The sequence below is a fragment of the Puma concolor genome, chromosome C1, assembly GCF_028749965.1.
Source record: "Puma concolor isolate L17-30 chromosome C1, mPumCon1.1.hap2, whole genome shotgun sequence".
Classification (NCBI taxonomy): domain Eukaryota; kingdom Metazoa; phylum Chordata; class Mammalia; order Carnivora; family Felidae; genus Puma; species Puma concolor.
This window is the reverse complement of record NC_141674.1, coordinates 587,159-603,785: the sequence shown is the minus strand read 5'-3', so window position 1 is coordinate 603,785 and position 16,627 is coordinate 587,159. Positions and strand designations below refer to the sequence as shown.

General features: G+C 56.9%; 1 protein-coding gene across 1 annotated transcript; it reads left to right on the top strand.

Moving 5' to 3' along the window:
* The first annotated feature begins 8,183 nt into the window (after positions 1-8,183).
* Positions 8,184-10,294, top strand: FNDC10 (fibronectin type III domain containing 10). Its single transcript, XM_086715371.1, has one exon. It carries the CDS (start codon positions 8,261-8,263, stop codon positions 8,948-8,950), a length of 690 nt encoding a protein of 229 aa, XP_086571497.1. The 5' UTR covers positions 8,184-8,260; the 3' UTR covers positions 8,951-10,294.
* Positions 10,295-16,627: the final 6,333 nt, after the last annotated feature.

The following is a 16,627-nucleotide window of genomic DNA, read 5'->3' as shown; positions in this document are numbered from 1 at the left end:
CACAGTTCATGAGTTCAAGCCCCGCATCAAGCTCTGTGCTGACAGCTTGGAGCCTGGAGCCTGCTTCAGATGGTGTGTCCCCCTCTCTCTCTCTCTGCCCCTTCCCCACTCGCGCTCTGTCTCTCTTTCTCTCTCTCTCTCTCTCTCAAAAATAAACATTAAAAAAAAATTTTAAGAAATGGTGCAGAGGCACCTGGATGGCTCAGTCAGTTGAGCGTTGGACTCTTGATTTCGGCTCATGTCGGATCCCAGGGTTGTGAGACGTTGGGTGCCTCACTGACAGATTGGAGCCTTCTTGAAGTTCTCTCTCTCTCTCTCTCTCTCTCTCTCTCTCTCCCCCTCCCTCCCTCCCTCCCTCCCTCCCCCCCTTCCCTCTGTCCCTCCCCCGATTGCATGGATGTCCCCTCTCTCTCAAAAAATAGTACAATCAGACTTTAAACATGCCATTCTTTTTCAGCTGTAATATTCTTAAAATTATTCTGGAATTTACTCTTAGTTCATTTTTGCTAATTTTGTCTTCTCTTCTAGTTGTCTGTCCCCAGTGAGCGTCCGCTGCAAGGCACAGAGCTGCGTGGTGGTGCTGGAAAAGACACGCCGGAAGCTCTCACATGTTTTATCTTTCCGACTTCATGTTCATTTCTTCTGATTCTTTTTCTTGGATAATATTCTCTCATAAGTGTAATTTTTTCTCACTTACAGAGAAATTAGAATTATAATTTCTGCAATTATAGATTTTTTTAATGTTTGTTTTTGAGAGAGAGAGAGCACACGAGCGGGGCTCTAACTCATGAACCTTGAGGTCATGACCTGAGCCGAAGTCAGAGGCTTAAATGACTGAGCCACCCACACACCCCAATTACAGATTTTTAAAGCCTATTTTTTCTGCTGCACTCTCTTCAGTCCAGTTTCCTTTCCTCTGTGTGCTTCAGTCTCTCCACTCCATGTTGAAAACTTTCCTCAAATGTCTGATGAGCCTTCTTTCCCTGCTTGAATGTGGGAGACACCGCAGTGGGTAGGCTCGGGCTCAAACAAGCGTGTCCCCAGCCTCCAAGCAAAAGTGGTGAAAACAAGACAGAGGGTGGTTGCTCCCTTTAGTGGGGGGCCGAGGGCTGGTGTCAGGGTTCCCCAATCTTCAGGGACCCCATCTTTTCCCCTTTGCTGTTCCACCGCCCTCACGGGCCACGACGGCCTCCCAGGCTGCGGCTCTCGTGCCTGCGAGCCCGCCGGAAAGGAAGAAGGGTCAGGAAGGTGAGACCCTGGAGCTGGTATCCATGTGCCAAGTCCATGGACCAGAACTTGGCACACGCAGCTGCAAGGAAGGCTGGAAGGCAGAGTTTTTGTGGGAGACACGTTTCCAGGTAAAGCAGCGCCGGCGTGACTTAGAGATAAGGGAAGAGAGACGCCTGGGGGGCCCAGTCCATTAAGCCTCCTACTTTGGCTCGGGTCATGATCTCACGGTCCGGTTTGTGAGTTCTGGTCCCCTCGCTCCCTGCCCCTCCGCCACTCACTCTCTCTCAAGAGTAAACATTTAAATGCAAAGAAGAGCAGAATGGACCTTGGGAATAACTGGCTGTCTCAGCACTTCAGAGCTGACTGGGGGCTCTGCTTGCCTGAGCTCGCCGTCCGAGGTCGTCCAGGGGCCTGCTGGGCGAGCTGGTGAAGCCTCCACAGCCTGTAGCAGAACATCTTTTCTCTTTCTCCTGGGACTGTTCCACTTCTGCCCTTGGAGAGCATGCCTGGCAGGGGGAAAAGAAGCTTGGAAATCACGCCCCACAGGGTGCAGATTTCCACCTAACCTCCCTCCACAGTTCAAGTCAAATCATCAACGTCGGTATTTTCTCAGGGCTCACTGCACGGCAGGCAGTGTTCTAACTGCCTTGCGTGTTTTCACACATAGTTCTTGCTCAGCCCAACAAGCTGGGTGATATCTCCAGTCCTGTTTTATAGATAAGGACACTGAGAGTTGGGGCAACTGGGCGGCTCTGTCGGTTGAGCATCCGACTTCGGCTCAGGTCGTGATCTCACCATTCGTGAGTTCGAGCCCCGCGTTGGGCTCTGTGCTGACAGCTCAGAGCCTGGAACCTGCTTTGGATTCTGTGTCCCTCTCTGCCCCCTGCTCATACTCTGTCTCTCTCTCTCTCTCTCTCTCTCTCAAAGATTAATAAAACATTAAAAAAATTTTTTTAAATAAATGTATGTTACCAAAAAAAGATAATTCAAAGTCATACATTTAAAAAAGAACGGGGGAGGGGCGCCTGGGTGGCGCAGTCGGTTGAGCGTCCGACTTCAGCCAGGTCACGATCTCGCGGTCCGTGAGTTCGAGCCCCACGTCGGGCTCTGGGCTGATGGCTCGGAGCCTGGAGCCTGTTCCGATTCTGTGTCTCCCTCTCTCTCTGCCCCTCCCCCATTCATGCTCTGTCTCTCTCTGTCCCAAAAATAAATAAACGTTGAAAAAAAAAGAACAGGGGCACCTGGGTGGCTCAGTCAGTTAAGCGTCCAATCTTTGATTTTGGCTTGGGTTGTGATCTCACGGTTGCTTAGATCGAGCCCACGTTGGGCTTCGAGCTGACAGCGCAGAGCCTGCTTGGGATTCTCTCCCTCCCTCTCTCTCTGCCCCTCCCCTGCTCACTCGAGCTCTCTCTCCCTCAAAATAAACTTTTTTTAAAAAGCAAGAATACCCAGAACACTTATGAAAAACAAAATGAAGGGGTTATGAGCCCTACCAGATGGTAAAGCATATTCAGATCCAAATACTTAAAACAGTGTGCAACAGAGCAGAACCCAGCAATACTGCATGGGACTCCTCTAGGGATTCCTCCCACACCATAAGCCATTTAATAAATGAAGCTGATTGGAGGCTTGTGCCTTACACCAGAACCAATCCCAAGTTGATCAAAATCAGACCTGGAATAAATAAAACCAAAACAGCACAGGGGGTGGGGGACAGGGAACCAAAGGAGAATCCACACCTTTTTTTTCCCCTAAAGATTGGATTTTTAAGTAATTTCTGCACCTAACATGGGGCTTGAACTCACAACCCTGAGATCCAGGGTCAGATGCTTAACTGACTGAGCCACCCAGGCTCCTAAGGATCCTTCTTTAACATCAAGCTGGAAGGCTTTTCTAAATATGACCCCTTGGGGCGCCTGGGTGGCGCAGTCGGTTAAGCGTCCGACTTCAGCCAGGTCACGATCTCGCGCTCCGTGAGTTCGAGCCCGGCGTCGGGCTCTGGGCTGATGGCTCAGAGCCTGGAGCCTGTTTCCAATTCTGTGTCTCCCTCTCTCTCTGCCCCTCCCCCGTTCATGCTCTGTCTCTCTCTGTCCCAAAAATAAAATAAAAATAAAATAAAATAAAAAAAAACGTTAAATATGACCCCAAATCCAGAAATGGTAAAGGGCGTTACGTTTTACCACATACACATAAAGCATTTTTGCCTGGTGGAACCGTTACAAGCAGATCCAAAAGGCCACAAACTGGGAGAGGTGTTTGCAACTTAACATTACAGATAAAAGGCTGGGGCGACACAAATTGGTAAGATGGAGAGGAAATGGGTCAAGGACACAAAAAGGACAGAAAAAAACATTTTTAAGTGAAGGTTCCTGTAGTTTTTTAAAGTCAAGACCCCCCCCCGCCCCCAACACACACACACCCGGGACGCTTCCAAAAGGGGGAGGCTGCTGGGCCCCACGTCCTGGCGCCTGTGCAGTACCCCGCACGGCCGGTAGGTGGCGATGCCCAGCGCTGCGCCCCCTCCCGGAGCAGGCGTGACGCGCTCGCTCGGGGTCCTGAAGCCCAGTTAGTTCCATTGCTTCCAGGGCATCTTGGCACAGGTGCACATGGCGTCCGTTCTAGGGCTGCGTGTGCGGCAGTGTGGACGGTATCAAACCACGGAAGCAGCTTGCCATCCACAGGGCGCTGCCACGTAGCTCCCGCGTGCATCTCAAAGGCATATCATCAAGGAGAGAAGGCAAGAGGAGAGAGCATTTAGTATGCTACGACTGTAAACGGGCCTGCACACCCTTATCTGCTGACACGCTAACCGTCTGTGGAGGGAAACACGCATTGCTGACCACGATGGCTGGCTGGGCCGTAGGACAAGGTTCACCATACTTATAATGTTGTATATGTGAGTCAGGTTTTGCCTCTGCAAGCAAAAAAAAAAAAAAAAAAAAAAAAAAAAAATCAAATAATGAAATAAACCAACAATTAGGAAAGCAGAGTCCTGTTTTCACTAACAAGGTGGGTTCCGGCACTTGAACGCCCTCAATGAAACGATGGGAAATCTGTGCAAAATATAAACAGATGGCCACTGGAGTGTGGCACTTCAGATGGAGAAGTGCACGTGTGCAAAAGGGCAGCCCTGAGCCGGAACCGCGGGAGCTGAATAGAGGCCTGCCGCCCTCCCTCCCGAAGGCCAGTCCCAGCTGAACTTCCCCAAGTCAAGTCCCTCCTGACTCCACAGGAGGCCTGGGAAACCATGTGTTCCTGTCACAGAAGCGGTTCCCCGGGTTCTTGGTCACAGCCCCAGGCTGTGGTCCCCACCTTGCCTTGCCAGCCTCTGGTGCCTCACACTGACCCCTCACCAGGAGCTGGGTCCCAGGGCTGTGTCTAGGCCCCCCAGGCACAGCTGGAGGCAAGGGACGGCGGGACCCGCTACCCACCGTGCTGCCTCTGAGGCCCCTCTGGACCCAGCCGGGGTGTGGGAGGTGGGACCGGGCAGAGATGCTCAGATCTGCAGGGAGGAGCCGTCGGGCCGAAAGAATGACCTGGGGGTCCTAGGAAAGAGAAGGGGTCCGTGGAGGAGGAGGAGGTGAAGTCGGTGAGGTTGGCAGGGCCCGCTTAAGACCTCCAGGTCACCCATCCAGGGGACTCCGAGGTGCACAGAAAATAGGTGTGTCGATGTTTAGGCAGGAGTTTTCCTGGCTCCAGTGGCCTTGAAGTTCGGGGGACTCCTAGCCTCGGGCAAGGCTGGATCCAGAGACTCGGAGCAAAGAGTCTGTCCAGGTTGCTTGCACTTCTCAGGGGTCGGCTTCGTTCTCAGACCAGCTCTTCCCACACCTCATTAGGGCTGCAGCAGCTGGCAGTCCGTCCCCTCCAGCGGAGCAAATGCCCCTTCCCGCTCCCTTCGGCAAAGGCCTCGAGGCCAAGGGGATCATCGTCTGAGAGACCAGGCCCGGGTGCCCCGCCAGCCCATGGGCGGGGGAGGGAGGGTGAGGATGGAGAAAGGAGGTTCCCAAAGAGAAATGAGGGGTCACTACTCCTGGAAGTCAGAAGGGGGGGCAGGTGGGCACCACTGGGGTTTCAGCTTCAGTTGGCGTCTCTCTCACTTCAGCCTGGCTGCACCCCAGTGGCCAGCCTCCGTGCCTGCAGAGCCCAGGCTCCTTCCCCTGGTTTCCCACGAGCCTGCCCAAGAAGGTGACCCGAGGCAGAAGTGGGGGCCACCTATTCCGGCCCACCCCACCCCGCCTCTCCTGGGGGTCCTGAAGGAGGTTGGTGAAAGGAAAGCTGGTGTGTGTGTGTGTGTGTGTGTCCTTTTGGCGGGGGGGGGGGGGGGACTTTGATGGGCCACGTGGTCTGTGCACGGGAGGCAGGGGGGCTGAGCTGATGGATGTGCACGGGTCCTGCCCACGTGCCTTTTCTGCTGGCGGGGAGGCCACCGGAGCCACACTCAGCTACCTGGGGAGGGAGCGTGCTGACCCTCGACCTCCTCCTCCCCTCCCCTTCATGGAGCAGAGATTACAACAGGCCCAGATGCTCCCACAATCCCCATTAGCCCTTATATTTCTGGGCAGGGGGCGGCTGAAGGGGGTTCTCATTGGAAGTTCCCAGGACTGGTGGATCCGGGATCACAGATGGACTGCCTCTGGGGGGGCCAGAGGAAAGGGCCCCAATCCTTCCACTTTCCCCTCAGGCTGTGGCTGGTGGCAACACAGAGCCACGCCCTGGGACTGGGTGTCAGGAAGAGTACAGTAGCTATTCTGCTGGCCATTGGCAGGGGCAGCCATGGAGGTGGGTGTGGAGGTTGATGTGGGGTGTAGGCTGGTTGGTGTCCCTTGTGGTCTCTGGGGACAGTTCCTTTGCTTCCAGGGCCCAGAACTTCACATGGGAAGAAAGCCTTTCTCACGTCTGCCCTCCCCAATCCTGCTGCATCTCAACAGAACTCACACAGGGACACGCGGGCACAGGTCTCCCCTCCCTCACTGGCTCTTTGCCCACAGTAGGCAGGATGCCCTGGACGGAGCAAATGCCCACGTGGGGGGACAGCAGAGCCTTCAGCCTCATGGTCAACCCTTCCACCCGGCCAGGAGTTGCCCTGACCAGGAAAAGCTCTGCAGTGGTGAGCCCCCAGCCTCAGAACAGGCTCAGGTCACGGACACCAGAGTCCCCAGAGAGGCATCAGGCTGGATCTAACCAGATCTCCACCTCGCCACTTTGCAAAATGCTGAACGGCCCTCCTATTTCTGCCTGGCTCTTCTCCGTGGGGTGGACCGGCAGATTGGCTACCCGTAGGTCCTCAGGCCCAGAGATGCCACAGTAGTGGAGATTTGGGCCACTGGAGAGAACGGGGCCTCCCCCACCCCCACACTGTCGCCTGGGGTAAAGCGACTGCAGGAGCTTCAGGCTTCCGTGGGAAACCGCAGCCCAAGGAGCTCGGGGTAGGGACATAGAAGTTCCTAGATCATCATCACTTTCTGCTTCTCTGTGGAAGCGCTCAAGTCCCCCACCGAGCTGGGGCAGTCCGAGCCCAGGGCCCTCCATGCCAACAAGCACCCCTCCCCAAATCTACCCACAACCCTTCCCCACGAGGTGTAGAGGCCTGGGGAGACCCTTGCAGGGTCCCAACCAGCTGGAGGGGCCTGGTGTTGGGGCCAGGGTCCTCCAGGCTGGTAATGAGGCATGCTGGGTACAGGGCTTCTGATCGGCCTCAGGTTTTGGTAGAGGCCTTGAGATCTAGCGCTGCCCTAGGACTTTCTGGGACGACCAGGAATTATTAAGGCTGGGGGTGGGGAGCAAGGATTCTGTGAGTGCTGCAGCCCACATAGTCCCTCCTCTCTCCCCCAGGTGCAAACAGCACGTGGGAGGCGCTACAGGGAACACAGGGTCCATGAGACAGTTGCCAGGGACTTCCTGTCACCTCCCTTCCCAGGGCAGAGTAGCCCCTCAGACAGAGACATGTCCCCTGCACCTGATGTGTTTCTGCTTCAGGTCCCTTCAGGTCAGGCGGACCCCCAGCCCTGGAGGGGTGTCCTGAGAACCGGGTCCTCTAGGCAGGGACAGCACTGAGGGGCTGCTGTCTTGGGCTGGTCCTGAAGACAAGAGTAGGAGAAGGTATGTGTCCGTCCTTCCCCGGGCATGCGCCAGGTGAACTTGTTGGGGGCTGTTCCCTTTGCCCAGCCCTGACCCCCTCCCCAGGGCATGGGGGGAGGGGGGCTAGCCCAGGGTCATGCGTGTGAAGGGAAGAGAGAAGTACAGGACTGATTAGAGCAGGGGATGCTCTTTGATGAGAAGCTCCATTCAAGTTTTCATCAAAGGAATCCTCGTCTCTCCGGTGCCCCTCCCGCGTGGGCGCTGCCTGGTCTCTAACCCGGTGAAGTAAGGTGTCCGTCTTCGGCCCCTCCTCGTCACTGCAGGCCGACCCTTACCCTGGGTCCCCACCACGTATCTGGGGAATGGGGCAGCCTAGGGCAGAGTGACCCGGACTCCTCAGCGTTCCACGGCGCTGCCTCCTCTCCCTGTCCGGAGGCGCTGCCAAGGGCGGTCGAAGAGCGGCTCTCGGAGGCCACCACTACCCGCCCCGTCCCCCCCACCCCGGTCCCCAGAGAGCCTTCGGAGAGGCCTAGAGGGGGCGAGGAACGGGCGGAGAGCCGCTCACTCGGCGACAAAAGAAGGGACAGGCGGCGTGGACCGCGCGCGCGCGCGCGCGCGCGGGGCCCGTCGCATCTCACCCCGCCCCACGCGCGGGGCCGGGATCTCCAGGCCGCGCTGGCCACCCGCTCCCCTCGGCGATCCACCCTCCGGGGACCGCGGGCCCGCGAGGGTTAAGGGGGGTGGGGCGTGGGGCGGCCCCGCCCCCGCCGCCACGCCGGGTCCGAGCGCGCACGGGGCGCGGGGGCGGGTCGGAGCGGGCGGCGGCAGCGGCGGCGGCGGAGGGCGCGGCGCGCCGGGGAGCGCGGGGAGCGGCGGCGGCGCGGCCCGCGTGACCCTCCGCCGCGCCCGTGAGCCCGCGAGCCCGCGCCCCGCCGCGCCGCCCAGCCGCAGGATGCGCGCCCCGCCGCTGCTGCTGCTGCTGGCCGCCTGCGCGCCGCCGCCCCGCGCCGCCGCCGCCGCCCCGACGCCGCCGGGCTGGGAGCCGGCGGCCGACGCGCCCTGGTGCCCCTACAAGGTGCTGCCCGAGGGCCCCGAGGCGGGCGGCGGGCGCCTGTGCTTCCGCAGCCCCGCGCGCGGCTTCCGCTGCCAGGCGCCCGCCTGCGCGGCGCACGCCTCGGCCGGCCGCTCGCTGCGCGCCAGCGTCCTGCGCAACCGCAGCGTGCTGCTGCAGTGGCGCCTGGCGCCGGCCGAGGCGCGCCGCGTGCGCGCCTTCGCGCTCAACTGCTCGTGGCGCGGCGCCTACACGCGCTTCCCGTGCGAGCGCGTGCTGCTCGGCGCCTCCTGCCGAGACTACCTGCTGCCCGACGTGCACGACGGCGTGCGCTACCGCCTGTGCCTGCAGCCGCTGCCGCTGCGCGCCGAGCCCGCCGCCGCCGCCGCCGCCCCGGAGCCCGCCGGGCCCGCCGAGTGCGTGGAGTTCGCTGCAGAGCCGGCCGGCATGCGGGAGATCGTGGTGGCCATGACGGCGGTGGGCGGCTCCATCTGCGTCATGCTGGTGGTCATCTGCCTGCTCGTGGCCTACATCACCGAGAACCTCATGCACCCGGCTTTTGGGCGCCCCGGCCTGCGCAGGCAGCCCTGAAGCTCCGGGCGGCCCACCGGGGCTCTGCCTCCTCGAGATGGGCGCCCGCTCCCTACTCCTCGCTCCTGCTCCCTCCTTAGGATCTTCACGCAGGGCCCACCGGAGACCGGTAGGGCCTTGGAGTCATCGCACGACCTTCCTAGCCCGGCCTCTGCCTCCCAGACTCCAACTCGGGACTGACCCTTGGGCCTGCGCAGGGGTGCCAGCCTCGTCCAGGGCTCTCCCTGCTTTCCAGAGGCCTTTTTAGGGGCCACCAGGACATACAGCCCCTTCTAGCAAGAGCCATTGGCACCCCCGGGTCATCACCCTGCACCTCCAGCCTGTGCCAAGTTGGAAAAGGAACAGGCTGTCGTCATCGCTTGGTCACTGTGTGCTTTGCTGGCTCGACGAGGTCCCTTGGAGCCTGTCGTCTCCCCACCTCACCCCAGTGGGCTTAGATTAGCTTCGTGCCTTAGTGTCTCTGGCCCACTGCGGAAGCCACCCACCCGTCCTGTGCTGTCTGAGGGCGTCCGGTGGCCCTGGTACTGGCCGGCTTGTGTGTGCTTCCGGCCAGGGCCCCCTGGGGAACTTACCCCACCGTCAAGCTTTGCAGGAGCCTCAAGTGTGGGTAAGCGTTGTCCTGTGTTGTCTTCCTACTCTGGTGTGTGACACGCCGGAGCCATGATGTAGCAGCAGGCAGGCCCAGCCTTTCATTGCCACGTCCAGGGGTGAGTGTCCTCTTACCTTGTGTGAAGCTGGCGGCTCTCCAGGGCTGCCCCTCATTCTGTTTTGTGGGTACTGCCTCTGTCGAGGGCTTTGCGTGGTGAGTGAGGGCAAGTGGCTGGAAAGAGGGGTCTGGTTGGAAAGGACGGCGTTGTATCCAGAGGGCGGAAGAAGGGAGGCCGGCCTCGCCCAGCAGGACTCGCCTCTGTGGTCTGGGTCAAGCCTGGACCACAGCATGATGGACAGCACCGCCCCACCCCTTCCCTGGGTTGGCAGTCAAGAGCCAAGGACTTGGCTGGTGATGCCGCTGCCCACGGTGGATGGAAGGCCGGCCTTTGCCCCTTTCTGGGAAGACGTGAACCCCCTGGCCAAGGTTGCTTCCTGAGGTGGGCACCGGGCATCCCCAGGAGGGGTGAAGCTCACTTAGCTCTCCAGGAGGCCCTGACTGTGACCACATCCTGGACCTGGCACTTCTGGAGTCACTGTGGCCAACCCCTCCCCGCCCTCACCCCAGGTCCTGGCTGGTGCCCCCACAGTGCCCGCTCCCTACCTCTCTGTCTTTGCTCTGCCTGCCCTTGGCATGGCGCCGGTCAGGTGCAAGCCTGGCGTCAATGTCTAAACGTCCATCATTTTAGACCAAAACCACTGTCTTGTGTGCTTACTGGGGAGGAGGGAGGGAAGGGTGCAGGGTGAGGGCAAGAGGTGGCTTCTCCCAGTTCCGGGGCACCCTGCCCTTCCAATTTGGGGCTGAAAAAGTATCTCCTGGGCCTGTGGTGTTTGCGGGGGGAGGTGGGTATGGCACTGTCTACACTTGGAAGTAGTCCAGTCTCACGGGTGACCCAGTGGAGCCGTGACACGTGCTGATGCAGCTCCAGGAGGGTCCTCTCCCCAGCCTGGGCCTCCCCGCGCAGCGCGAGAGCCGGGGAGAGGGGGACCTGGGGGCCGCAAGTGGAACGAGCACTGGACCACCACCCATCCTCCCAACAGCCCGCCCCCTTCTCGGCTGTCCTTGAGATGCTGGAGCTGGCTGTGACCCCGAAGAGCAAAACCAGCTGGGGGCGGGCCAGGCTGTGAGGAGTGACTCATCCCTGTGGAGGGGGCAGGGTGCAGTGATGTGTCTGTCTAGACAGCTGGGGCAGGAGTGGGTTCTGCCTCTAGAAGCTTTCATTCTGACTTCCTGGGGGCCCTTTGCCCGCTGCAGCAGGCCCCCCCCGCCCCCGGTCACGTGCTTGGGTGTCTTCGACAGGGTGGAGGTGGGAGCCCTTGGCAGCTCTGGTCTGAAGAAGCCTGGCGTCTGCCCTCAGCTCCCGGGTGCAGTTGGGTTCCGGGACTGGAGCCACCGGGAGGCTCTGTGAGGCCTGCCCTCATCCCGTTCTCCCCCTTCCTTGGCGCTCCACCTGGTTTGGGGCCCCTTTGTGGGTTCCAGCTCATACCAGCCGGAGCCACAAGCAGGTCCCATGCGCCGCTTGGCCAGGCTGGTCAGCACTGACCTGCAGCCTTCTGCTCCGTACGGTTTCACTCCGGGGGCTCCTTGAAGGACTGGAGTCCGACTGTGGGTTTGCAGAGGCGAGCGGCCCTGCCCCGGCGCGGTCCGGTCGGCGAGCCTCGGCCTGGGGGCTGCCCCGGAGCTGGTCTGGGTGGAGCGCTCCTGCTTCTGAATTCACCGTTATCCTCACCAGTGCTCCCTTCCCACCTGGCCCCACCGTCCTTCCAGGGGCGCAGGGGACACTCAGGCTCGCTCCTACCCCACCTGGCATCACCCCAGTCCGCCTGAAAGACTGACCGGTGTACCTCGTCCAGGGCGTCCCCTCCCCTCCATCCCTACCATCTCCTGGAGGAGACTCCCTCTCCTGCCCCCTTCTGTCTCTCTCCCTTTCCCTCTCGTGTGGCCTCTGCTCTCCTTGTGGCCACTCCAGTTCTGACTGGCCAATGGGTAGACATGCCACCCTCCTGTAATCTCCACGGCTTCCCTGTGTCCTGCAGGTGGGGTCCAGATGCCTCATTTGTCGGTTGAGACTGCCAGTCTCGCGAGTGCCCGGAGATACTTAAGCTTCTGACTTTCTGACGTGGAATATAAGTAACCGCTCTGGTCCCGAAACGCCGAAGGGCTGCCTGGCTGTCATCCTGGCCGTGCCGTCCAACAGCCGTGCGGCCTTTCAGAGCCTTGGTTTCCTCATCTATAAAATAGGGACCGTCACAGAACCTGATTCACAGGCTTGTTTCAAGGCTCGCATCGCTGTCCACGCCCACTTGGAGTGCCCTCTGGGCTGAGACCCCCGGGGCTACATCCCCAGGCGAACCGCACGCGAAATGTAGACATGCGGCCCTTCTTGAAATTCCCATTACGATGCCTTCTGTGTGCAAAACAGAACTCCTCATCCCCTGCTCAGCCGCCAAAGCTGGTTCACAGCCTTTATTTCTTGCTTAGCGGGCAGGAGTGACCCACCGTCATCCTGTGAACACGCGCTGAGTGCCCCGGGGGGCTGGCTCTGTGGCCCCTGCAGCGACTGCATGACGCGGGACGCGGCCCGGGCAGCAGCAGCTCGCCCCGGGGCCCGGGTTCCTCGGGCGCTGGGAGGCCATTCAGGCGTCAGGCCTCACGGGAGCCACCAGGTTTCCTCAGCGCTGGCCTCCGTGAGGATGTCATACTCTCGGAGGCTGCTCAGCTGGGGGCGGGGGCGGGGGGGGGAAGGTACACACAAGGCGGCAGACAGGATGAAAGGCGAATAGAGGAGAAGTCTCTTGACGGGCACATTGCGGTGCTGGCACTTCCCTGGTCATCTCAGGATTGGAGGTCAGGGCTGGTGGATCTGGTTTTCAGGGACAGTCGGGAGCTGCCGAGGACCCCGGCTTGGGGGACCAGCAGTTTGGCCCCTTCAGCCTGGGTCTATAGAGGCCGGGGACCCTGACACCCAGAGCCTCCCCAGACTCGCCACACCTCTCTGCTGCACCCATTTCGTTCCTCACTTGTCATTTTCTGTTTAGCTTTGCTAACCTAGGCAGTTAAGATTTTTATGTTTTCTGGACTTGGCTTTTTCTGCCACGCTTCCTTTATCTGTAGGGATGTTACTATGCTTCTCCTTCTCTGCTTTTCTCACAGTAAGTCTTCCTGGGATTCAACTGCCACTCTGTTCTGTTGGTCATGTAGAACCGAGACTGGTTTCCTCAGGCTCCTCGCTGAGTGTGGGTGGGCTGAGATAGCTTTCCTGACTTCCCGACTGTGTTAACACTGTTCAACACGTGGCCTCACAGAATCTGGGATCTGCCTTTTCTTTCCCCTTGTCCATTTTGGGGGGGGGGGCGGGGCACAGGGAGAGAGAGAGAATCAAGCTCCACGCTCAGCACGGAGCCAGACACCAGGCTCGATCCCATGACCCTGGGATCACGACCTGAGCCGAAACCAAGGGTCGGACGCTGAACCGACTGAGCCATCGAGGCACTGTGCCCCGTCCACTTTTATCTGGACTTTCTCATCCCTTGACCCCGGCATCTCTGTCCTGCTCAATTTGGATTCTAGTCCCACAAATTCTTTCACGCCCATTCCCTTCTTCCCTCGTTAGCAAGCACTCTCACGTGTCCTCAGATAATCTGCTTTTTAATTTACCTCCAAGTCGTGCTGTTGATCTTTACTCTTTACCCAACTCCGCGTCTGAGATTCGTCATGTTGCAGTATGCACAGACGTCTGACGGCTTCTCTGCCGCATACGATTCCTAGTGTCCTCACCCCTCGGGAGAACACGGGTAGGTGCAATACAATCACGACGTTTCCATGCAAATCCTCAATCGTGCTCTTAAGCAGTCCTTGCCCACCCAAATACTACAAGAATACTTTCCTAGGGCGCCTGGCTGGCTCGGTCGGTATAGCATGCAACTCTTGATCTCAGGATTGAAGTTCAAAGGGCAAAACCCCGAAGAAGAAAGAGGACACGTAGATCTATAGCTTAGTACAGACTAGCATGTGTGAGGGAATTATGAGGCCAGCCAAAGAACCAACAAAAAGGATCAGAGGGCAAACTACTAGAGTTCAAGCAGGGCCGGGAGCCTCTACCAACCAGCCAGAGCGCAGGCCTGCTTCCTGCGATTCAGTCACACACACATATGCTGCCTGACGTCGCTGTGCAGCTCACTGATGCGGTTTGTTTTTATCCTTTCTTTGGTTTCAATTATAGTTTCTCCTTGTATGTGTTCAATTTCACTAACTTTCTCTTCTGTAATGTCCAATCTACCATTAATTCCACCCAGTGTATTTTTCATATAGATATTTCAACACAAACCATAAAAGAACAAATTGATAAGCATAGTTTATCAAGCTTCAGAACTTTTGTCCTTCAAAAGAAATTGATGAAAGGAGAAAATATTTATTTTTAAATGTTTATTTTGAGAGCGAGCACAAGCAGGGGAGGGACAGGGATAGAGAGAGAATCCTAAGCAGGTTCCGCACTGTCAGCGCAGAACCTGACTCGGGGCTCAATCCCACGAACCGTGAGATCATGACCTGAGCTGAAATCAAGAGTCAGACACAGGGGCGCCTGGGTGGCGCAGTCGGTTAAGCGTCCGACTTCAGCCAGGTCACGATCTCGCGGTCCGTGAGTTCGAGCCCCGCGTCGGGCTCTGGGCTGATGGCTCGGAGCCTGGAGCCTGTTTCCGATTCTGTGTCTCCCTCTCTCTCTGCCCCTCCCCTGTTCATGCTCTGCCTCTCTCTGTCCCAAAAATAAATAAAAAAAAAAAAAACATTGAAAAAAAAAAAAAAGAGTCGGACACAACCAGCTGAGCCACCCCGAGGGAGAAAATATGTAGAAATTACATATCTGGCATATGTGTGTGTGTATATATGTATAAACATAGATATAGAGCTTGAAATGTAACGTGATGATAAATGTATAAATGATTTAGGCACTTCACCAAAGATGTAGAGCTGGCCAACAAGCACGTTAAAATATGCTCAATTTCATTAGTCTTTAAGTAAACATACACTAAGACTACATTAACATACCATGAGATACCACCTATTAAAATGTCTAACACGAAAAAGACTAATCATATCAAGTGTTGGCAAGGTAACTCCCAACACTACTGGTGGGGACGTAAAATAGCACATCCACTTTGAAAACAATCTGGCAGTTTCTTAGAAAGTTAAATATACAAACATCTGACCTAATCATCCTACTCCTAGGTATTAACCCAGGAGAAATAAAAGACTGTGTCCATACAAAGGCTCACCTATGGATGTTCAAAGCGGCTTTATCTGTAATAGCTAAAATGTGAAAACCCAAATGTCAGCAGATGGATAAAGTGTGGCCCACACACTCAATGGAATACTGCCCCGTAATAAGAATGACCCAGGGGCGCCTGGGTGGCTCAGTCGGTGAAGCGTCCGACTTCAGCTCAGGTCACGATCACACAGTCCGTGAGTTCGAGCCCCGTGTCGGGCTCTGGGCTGATGGCTCAGAGCCTGGAGCCTGCTTCCGATTCTGTGTCTCCCTCTCTCTCTGTCCCTCCCCCATTCATGCTCTCTGTCTCAAAAACAAATAAACATTAAAAATTTTTAAAAAAATAAGAATGACCCATTATTGATACATGCAACATCTCCCCTACAGGCACTCAGCAAGTGCCAGTAGGGACAACAGCTCGATGTGAAGAAAAAAGCCATCTCAGCTGGAAACAGAGGTCTTAGCTCTTTAGAGCTGAGTCTGTGAATGTGGTGGGCAGAGCAGAGAGTGCTAAAAACAACGTTCAGAGTCACCAAGAACTAGTTGAATGTGGTGTTGGGAGCACAGAATGGCCGATGGGAGAAGGTGGGGGGAGTGGGGAGTAACGTTTCTTCAAGTTGGTGACATTTATCTGAATCTCAGTCCGAATCTCAGTCTGAATTTGGGGGGTGGTATATGCAGAGGTATATAAGGCATGAGACAAGCAGGTTGTTGTTGTTGTTGTTGTTTAGTTGTTGGGCCACTGAGTTCTAAACAGGGAGCAGGAAGAAGGAGGTAAGAGAGCTTGCTACTGCCAGACCAAGTCTTTGAATTCCGGTTAGTAGGTTCTGAGCACACTAGGGAAGCCACTGAGGAGTTTGGTCTTTAAAATGTAAATAACTCTCGAATTTGTTGTGAATGTAAAAGAAAGTACATGTTCATCATAAAAAAAAAAAAACAAACAAACAACTGAATCAAAGAATTCCAAGAAATATAAAGGACATTCAAAGCACCCTTAACCCTACCACCCATAAACACCTGCCACCTCACTTTTGACATTTTGGTGTGTGTCCTTCTTATGTTCTGCATATGTTCAAATAAGTAGACAGCAGGTGGGGAAAGTGTCCTCATTCCTCCTCATTCATCCCTCAAACCCCCAAGTTCTTTTTTTTTTTTTTAATTTTTAAAAACATTTATTCATTTCTGAGAGTGAGACAGAGCATAAGCAGGGGAGGGGCAGAGAGAGAGGGAGACACAGAATCCGAAGCAGGCTCCAGGCTCTGAGCTGTCAGCACAGAGCCCGACGCGCGATTCGAACTCACGGACTGCCAGATCATGACCTGAGCCGAAGTCTGACGCTTCACCGACTGAGCCACCCAGGCGCCCCACCCATTTTATTTTTGAGAGAGAGAGAGACAGAGGGGGAGAGAGACACAGCATGAGCAGGGGAGGGGCAGAGAGAGACGGAGACACAGAACTCGAAGCAGGCTGCAGGCTACGAGCTGTCAGCACGGAGCCCGACGCGGGACTGGAACTCACGGACTGCCAGATCATGACCTGAGCCGAAGTCAGATGCTTAACCGACTGAGCCACCCAGGCACCCCAAACCCTCAAGTTCTTCCAAGTAAATGCTTCCTTGCTGCCCTGTCCTCCCCCACCCCAACTACGTCCAGCAGTCCTGAGAGTCTAGGGGCCGGGTTCTCAGCTTCTGTTCTCCCTGCAGACAGCATGAGCAAGGATAGGATACTTAAGTATCGGTGACGGTGGTCCCTCACCATCTGGCTTC

What these genes read in the sequence shown, in the direction of transcription:
- FNDC10 (XM_086715371.1), top strand. Translation starts at nt 8,261, where the DNA reads ATGCGCGCCCCGCCGCTGCTGCTGCTGCTGGCCGCCTGCGCGCCGCCG.